Source organism: Tubulanus polymorphus, chromosome 2 (genome assembly GCF_964204645.1).
Source record: "Tubulanus polymorphus chromosome 2, tnTubPoly1.2, whole genome shotgun sequence".
Taxonomy (NCBI): domain Eukaryota; kingdom Metazoa; phylum Nemertea; class Palaeonemertea; order Tubulaniformes; family Tubulanidae; genus Tubulanus; species Tubulanus polymorphus.
The window spans coordinates 28469021-28478111 of NC_134026.1; the positions used below are offsets into that span (position 1 = coordinate 28469021).

Below are 9091 nucleotides of genomic sequence, written 5' to 3' on the forward strand. Positions count from 1 at the left end.
CAAAAACTGATCGCCAATTCTCCTACCTGGACCCGAGGCACTCTTACTTGAAAACTGCAGTTTTTTCCCTGGCCAACAGACATATCGCCGTGCAAGTATGACTTCACTATCAAATGGGGATCGTTTGACTGAGGAGATTGGGAACGGGCAATGGATAATTTGAACTGTCGTCCGAAGAAACGACTGAAACAAAGATAACACAAAAAAACCCTATTTCATTTATACAATGTTAATTTAATTCATTCGCATATATTTTCGTTACATGGATTTTTTTACGCACATGTATAATTACACTTTAATTTATCATATTCATATCACAAAGCCATCAATTATTTTTGGACGGGTTGTCCACACTTTCTTTGCAACTGCGCCATCTATCGGTTCCACCTCGTGCGCTTATCAAGAAGTCTGGAACGCGGCGCGGGTCCATAGAATCAGTACATTAGTCTCATTACTGAATTACTGAAGGTGAAACGATATCGAAAAGAGTTATTGCGATACGAATTCCACGTATCAACAATTTATTCAAAGATTAGTAGGCTCTATGAAGCTCTTAACAAATATTCATTGAATACATTAGACGGAACGGATAATCAACTTTCGTTGTTTAAAACATACCATGGACAAATACAGATTGGCGAAGATCGAAATCAACCCGCGCAAACATTCTCATTCAGTGCTGGACAATCTTTAGTTTACTAACGCACTGAGAAAGCCAAGCACCGCAACCCATAATCCTCTCCAAATATTCAAAATAATAAACGATACTATTTTACTAGTAAAATATATATATATATATATAATACATACTATTCAACTTCCCAGCTCAAACATTTGCATTGATAAAAAGACGGAATATCTATCGACCTCGTCGTTATAGATCTGATGTCTACAGCAGTTTCGCTCTATTACGGGATGTTCAAATGGAAAATATTTTAACGCCATGATTTGATGATTTTTTTTTCAAACATTCATATTGGTCAGCCGCCTGTAGCTTTAACAAGGCGTTGTCTCAAATATACATATAAAAGTACATATATATTTTCAAACTGCTACATTTTTGTTATAAATAAGCATTCGATGCTCTAATAATATATGTATAATATACTAAACCGAGTTTACATGATTCAAATGTAATGATGGTTTATAAGTCAAGGTATCAATTTCTTGTCAGCGATGAGTTGCTGATTAACTTCATCGCTAACGTTGTACACGATCTTAACTTGGATTTTCGGGCGGCAACAAGTGAGTCGGCAGCAAAACGCGGCTTGTACGATACATACTACGGCGTTGATGGATAGAAACACGCACCGAGCAATGAATAGTGTAGCGTGGTGATTTTTGATGGCAAGGAATTCCTCTTCAGGGGTTTTGATGTACGACATCATGCCCGTGTCATCGGTGACGTATTCTCCGACGTGATTCCACGCGTCACCGAGTTCCCGTGTGACGTCAGTCATAGCGATGAGCATCGCTACTGAAGCCGAACCCATTGCACAGATTACGCAGAAAACCAAACACGTAACGTGCAGGGCCATACGCGAGAATCGTCCAGCCACAAATGTGAAAATGGCCGCCAGAAAACAAAGCAGAGTCTCTCCGAATACGATAGATGTGTCTGATTTTCTGTCTTTAGCATCTCCGGACATGTAGACACCGTCGATTATTAGCAAAACGACACCGCATACCAACTGTAAAGTGCCGATGATGATCGATTTTCGGAAGAAATTTGAAACAGCTTCCCAGTTTCCTAGAAATATATAGTTGCTTCAATATCATCTGACGAAACAAAGGTTAACGTAACAAAGCAAGCGGCATATCCCGTAGAATATTCCATGTAAAAACAGAAAGGAGGAAATATAAGGTTGATAGACGACACATTTTCGTTCAAGTCCAATTCTAATTTACTCACCTTCACCGTTTATGGGTTTACTTGTAATACGGGCGTCTCCGAATTCAGAGGATGTAATTTGAATGTGTAGGGCTGCGTTAGAATTTTCGTGTTGGGCTGTTATATGGCCGTGTGGGTTCTCGTGGCTGTCCACGAGCATTTCATGTTTTTCTGACGCCATTTCTGAGGCCTTCATTCTGAAAGAGACAAAATGTGGTAATGATGAATATGGTAAAAACATGTACTTGAATGAATAATAGCGAAAATATATACATAAGGACATCGGTAACTACGTGAAAAGAGAAAGCCAGGTCGATGTGATACGTGTCCTTGCAAAACTTTCAGGACTTAATCACAGCGAAGATAGACTCAATCCAAAACTACTGAACGAGTTGCAGTTCATAAAAGGATAAAAATATGTGACACCAGCAGCTGACTTCATAATCAATGATTGACTACGTGTTAGTTTTATTTTCATTTTATTGTAATCACCACCTAAACCTATATAATGAATGTCAACCTTAAAAATTGATGGCTAAAAATCCAGAAAACTTTTTAACGATACGTATATATATAAAAATACGATCTTTTGCCTGTGTGATCAAACATTCAAGACGAAATTAGATCGATTCAAAATCGATTAAGTTGAGACGATGTCATTGTTATTTTGAATAATGAAGAAATAAACGGACGTCATGGACTCGTACAGATGTCCTGAAAACTGGCTACCCTTCAATAGAGTTGATAAAGCACCATGTAGTCCACTGGACACAATAGCAAGTGATCCAACAGCTTGCAGTATTATCAGTATTCTATAGCGTTCAGGACAGTTGTACTAAAGTCTTTTGACGTCATGATACACACAGCTGTATCTTCAGCTAGGTTTCCTTCCTTCGCAATAATCCCACAAATATTCACGCTGTCGATATGCTGTTTTTCTATTACAGACAAACGCCTTTTCTCACTAGCGCGTACGATAGACAACTTTTTACTTTACAACAACAAGGTCAGACAAAAAGAGGATAATTTAGTATGATGAATATAGGGTCTTTCCACACGGCAAACTCCCAATCCTCTGTCGTATTTGGGTGATATGACAAACCTGTGCGACCGTACACAGGTTCTTCACTCTATCATCACACACTTCAGAAAGGGGTACAAAAAATCAAGACCAAATTTTTATCATTGTTCACATTGTCGTGATCACCGATATCATCGACCTACAAATTATCTATATCATAAGAATATATATTCGTATGCCCCGAAAATGATTAAAAATTGCTGGTGCGATACTCCAAAGAATTTTTTCCTTGTTGCACGCATGAACACGAAAACTCTCCTTATAGATTCATCAATGAAAATTCTTATTTACATGACAATTTCATCAACCAAATTTATGATTATGTATAGATCAATTCCTTCCTTTTTTAAACGTAAATCGCTTTCAAACCGAACACGACTTGAATTGAAACTGGTTTCTTATCTAAAAGATCAAGTATATATATCATTGTTATCCTAATTCTGGAACAGTTGTGTAAGGGGATCGGAACTCATTCCGTCGTTCGAAGAATGACTACAGAAAAAAATGAATAAATGCGATTTCAGAATAAAAAGAATCTCAATCGTATTGGATGTCTGCCAAAGATATTGAGCCACAGGCAGTAAAACCGCCCGTATACCACAGGTTTCTTGATGTCATTAATTGACGAGAACAAAGAATTAACCGCACGAGACTCTATTATCGTAAAGTTCAGCCGAGAAGTTCATTAAACATGGTTCAACCAAATGGAGGGGAGGTATAGACCTAATAACTGAACTTAGATGACACTGAACATTATAGATAATGAATCAATTGGTATCAAAACAGAATATTTTCGCGAGAACTATAAAATCTAGACCCGTTAGATCTGTGTCGTGCAAGGCTTTAATTTTCATTGAACTATAAAGCTACGTAAATTTGTTCTTCGCGATAAATAGAAAACAGGACGGTGCCTTTCCAGGACAAATGTATTTTTAGTGAAAGGCAGCAATTATGCATTTAAAACTGGAAAGAAACTTGGCATAAATACGTCATTTATAAACAATAATCTATTAATAAACAAGTTAACCCATAACGCGATTACACGAAATAGTGTCACGGAAATCAGCTGATCCAAAACTGGGATTCTAGTTTACCGTGTCATTCAACTACCCTTCACAAATAATACCCACATAGAATTCAAATGAATACTTGAGGATGACATGCAAATGTTTAGTTCTTCAATAATACTACGTCTCCCTGCTCGCCCGGACAGGCATGGTAGAGACACTGTTCAAAAAAGATCTCTAGTTTTTAGTCGACTTTATTTCATATGTCAGTAATTGAAATGAAAGACGAATGTCAAAGTTTCCCGACAACTTAAAAATGGGACATTTTACTGTGTCTGGAAATGATATCATATTTAGATAGTTGAGGTCTTGTAATTCGCGCTCAGTCATGATTGCATGTTTTGTGATATTTTTTCCAAAAACAGCTGGTAGTTTAACCTTCTCTAGAAATGTAGTATATATATTGTATTGTATGAATAATTCATTCATTAAAAACTTAAATCAACCACTCACATGAACGTCGAATTCGACATTTTTGAAAGATGCAAGAATTTGACTACAGTTCAACATTACGTAGTTGTAAAAATAATCCTGATTTGTTCACATATCAGTTTAGAAAAAATTAACAGGATTTGTACCAAAAACTGACATGATTATAACATTTGATATGGAGAATTCAATCTGACGTCTAACATTACTACACGATAAGAATAATACTGGTACTTACTTATATCTTGAGAAGTGAAACTAGAGCGAGGAGTAAAATAGCAGACGATAAACTGTTGAGACCAGACGAGAGATCGAATGAAAGGATAAAATGATTGTCTTCAACGTTACGATGTCCTCGGTTATAATGGTTCAACTTTTTCACAGCGAAAAGTTTTATAAGCGAAAATTCCAGGCACCAATTTGGCAATGATGACAATAGTGTGAATTAATAATGTACTAAATCTACATCGACGCACATGGAACGCGTGCACACGCAGTCAAGTCACATGACTGTTCTCGGTGTGTACAGTTGGGAGGGTTTCACCGGGAAACAGGTTCAACGATAGTTTACTCTTCAATATATAAACACACTGTTTCCGAGAAAATAGTACGGTATAGAGTGAGTTCTAATTCAACGGATGTGAAATATTAGCAAGCGTTTTTTTTTTCTGAGTAGGCCTATAAACATAACCAATATATCATTAAAACAACCTCGCTGCTGAGTTCAGAAAAATCCCGATAATAACTCTAAATGTTTGTCCAAGAAATATTGCAACACAGCGGCTTTTCATGCCTACTGGAAAAGATTGAGATAATACTAGAAAAAACAAGTCGATAATTGGGGATGGATTTTGGAAACAGAAAAGTTTTATTTCTGTATCGCTTCCAACGGGAACTTTATTATGGTCTTACCTGGTCGACAACACGCCACCGTAAAGATCGAATAATCGCGAAGAACTAAAACCTAAGAACAATGGTGGGTCAGTGATTAAGATTACCCTACTTGACCCCTGGACCCGTATGACATCAGCAGATCGCGTGACGTAGGCTATAAAACATGGGGGAGGGGTGATAACAGATTTACCTTGCTTTTAAAAGAGTACACATATGTGGACAAAGAAAAAATTGTACTATGAAAAAATATTGTTTATTTGGATCTCTTTATTCGTAGCTTCATGTATGTAAAACATCAATACCATCAAACACCTGTGGATTCCGCCGGTTTCGCTAGTCTTTTAGGCAATCAAACAAATCATACTGTAACTTTCTGGTGTTTCTGGGGATAAGTTTTGATGTGAAACTTGGTGAAACTAACGCGTATGCGTGGAATACGTTCCCTTCACGATCCTCTAGTTAGAGGGATACCCGAGAACAATGAATAGATTCTAGTACATGAAAACATTTCAGTGCATATGTCCTGACCATATTTAGTACTTAACCCGCTAGAAATGTCAGATTTCTGTCTGTACGGCCCGAACAAAAATGTCGTGAGGTATTTACGATTGCGAATATTTGAATACCGGGGTTTCGTTGCACAATCGATATGCAAATAAACTGAAACTTTTCTGACACTAAACTACCTTTCAAACTTGTTTTGTACGATCTACTTTCTACCATTCATACTTATTTTGAAGTTTGTAATGACTTCCTTGACTACAGGGGGCATTGTTCATTCTAAAGACATTTCAAAATTCACTCTAAAATAGGTCACATTGATTAAAATATGAATCTTGTGATTTCAATTGTGCACGACTTTTTAAAATGTACTAGAGAGAACTCAAGTGTAAGATAAAAATAATCTTAATTTGTGGTTTTTGTGTCGAGACTAACTATCAATCTTATGTACAAGGAATCATTCGTATTTTTAAAATGGCTGATTGCCTTTCACAATCTTTTCGAATACAAAGAATTGAACAATCAGCGGGTCCCAGTCATTTTTTATGGGGCTTGTCGCGTCATAAAATCAAGTCCAGACGCAATCTAGAAGACAGTTTGCATACTGGTTTCTTACAGAATGACCATAATTTTTATCAGAGAGCTTTTTAGATTGAAAATTAGAATTATGATATAATTGAAAACAACAAGACCTAATTATACTGACGAAGAGGGATTACCCGGGATGATAACATTTTCTGAGAAATCGAACAAACATCTGCGAGGCCGCAGTAATAACTGCAGAGGCGTTAAAATGGTTATTACTGGGAAATGGACGAACGAATCATACGCAACGTAGTTACAATACATCATCATCATCAGATCATCATCATTTTATTCAGTGGGGACCGTATTGATATTTGGGCAATGTTCTTGTTATATAGATTTAATCGTATATTTCCATTTTCGATATGATTATTTTCACATCATTATATATAACATAACATAGTTCATCTGCTACGGAAACTATTGAATACTGTAAAATGTGATTCTATTCACAGTTCCCGTGTCGTGTGGATTTATAATTCATTCGCTGATGACCTTTAGTCGAAATCAGAAATCATAAGATTGTTTACATCCGGTGCATATAGTCCCGGTTCACCTCATGACGGCCGCAGTCGTACTTTAATACTGTTTTTGGTTATAATATATTGAGCCCTATGTGCGGTATTGAATTAAGGAATTCGTTTATATATTCATTTATTTTGCATTGGCGCTTTCTAAACAATAACGGTAAACATTCCGGGCCAAAATCCTATTAATTTTGAAATGTTGATTAAGAAATAAAACGTGGCTATCAGACTGTTAAATATCTATTCATAATGATTGTGCTATTGCCTCAAATCTTCTTAAGATTATGAAATCTATACACTTCCAATCAACGAAAATAGATTTTCAATAAAATGATATATAATGAAACAATTAACTGTTTCGTGGAACAGAAAAACACACTCGTGATTCCTCAATTGTACCGAATTAGCCCGAAAGGCAAAATAATGTCATCTAAACTGGTTAAATAATGATGCAATATCGTTCGTCAAAAGTGGTTGACTTATTTTTGCAATTACTAGGTGAGAAAAAATGTTCGTTCAGTGCTAGTGTACTGAGCTCAATGTTATATATATACAGCGGCTGCTACGCACGTGGCTGTATATTCAGCAGGTGTCCGATTAACTGATTGAATATTTGATAATATCATAATCTTTGCGTTTACGTGTTCATGTGTGTATATGTTTATATGGTACCTTGGAGTAATCATTTGATTACTCCCAGATGGCACTAAGGACAACGAGGTACTACATGTATAAAACAATAAATTTGTGTTTACTCTCGTAACGATTATGTGTACTTTTTGCAATTCTTTTGAAGAATGACTGAAAACAAGAAAACTAATGTGAGAGTATATTTACGCTTTAAAAAAATGAGATATACAATGTATTGCTTAATATATTGTCGATAATGAATGAGATAATCAAGGATAAAAGTTAATTTGAATTCGAAAACATCGACGATTGAATTGACTAGCAACCAGTCTAGTCACAATATTGATGACGTATAGTGTACATCCGCTCAAAAATAGTCATCAAATCATTGTACTGAATGACAAAATAAACGCCAATATTCACAATTGTTATTTTCAAGTGCAAAAATTGATGCCGTAGTGCACATCGACTCATACAGTACCCCAAATAACGCATTGTAATAAGCGATGTATAAAAACATCATCGTAACGGTTTTTACGGCCAGAAAGATGTATCGGTTTTATAATGATGACAAGTATTAGCTTAACATCTGATTAAGAATCGTTTGAAATTGAAATTTCATTCGTTCATTCGAAATACTCCTATTCAACTAGATAGTAAATTAACACACTGAGTTAGAAAATGTCTTTTATCTGGATTAAGTAGTCGCACAAGTTTCAAACCGGTTTGAATGATTACACATCGTCGAATACACCATGAACAAAATACTGGCTAAAATATCTCCTTTTTCAGCGAAAAATAATAAGTATGTAAAGTGTGATATTATTGCCTTATGCCACATAGCCTCCTATGTTTACTATAACTACTTTCACAGAGAGGATAGAAAATACGACAATATTTCAATCACGTAATTCAATCCATCAATATTCAAATGCGCCATCTGAGAAAATAGCCACCAGTACATCATTTTCACGATAATACGTTTTCATATTTAACATTCAATTTGATACATTTTAACTAGAGTTTGATAATTACGTATCAATTACACAAAAAACAACATAAAGTCCATCGAAATCATATATAGATATATGGACTTCGACTAAAACAAACAAAAATAAGAAAAGTAAAAAAAATGATAATTTTTGTTTGCGACATTATACGGAAGACACGCGTTGTCTATCGGTCGTGGTTTGTTCGTTTCGAACCCGGTCGTCTCTATACGCCAGATCGTGTCCTCGACGTTTAACGAGTCACGATCTTAAATAAGTGTACCGAGAGACAATTAATGAAACTCTTAGATAAGATGTAATCAATTAGTTAATCATATCCTCACTTGATCATTTCTATTTGATAGATTAGATATAGCTTTAGAGTTATTAGAGTTATGCTCCGTTGTTGAATGTCCTCAGATGCTGAATATATATTTCATATCAATGTTGTTAATGATAATGAATCATATATGAATCGTATTTCAACCCTTCATTTG

The 9091-nt window shown here is 35.6% G+C and overlaps 1 protein-coding gene across 1 annotated transcript; it reads right to left on the reverse strand.

Moving 5' to 3' along the window:
- Positions 1-246: 246 nt before the first annotated feature.
- Positions 247-5412, reverse strand: LOC141900786 (uncharacterized). The gene is made up of 3 exons (XM_074787822.1): positions 5381-5412; positions 1913-2088; positions 247-1750 (listed from the first exon to the last, which is right to left on the reverse strand). Exons 2-3 carry the CDS (start codon positions 2085-2087, stop codon positions 1152-1154), a joined length of 774 nt encoding a protein of 257 aa, XP_074643923.1. The 5' UTR covers position 2088; positions 5381-5412; the 3' UTR covers positions 247-1151.
- Positions 5413-9091: the final 3679 nt, after the last annotated feature.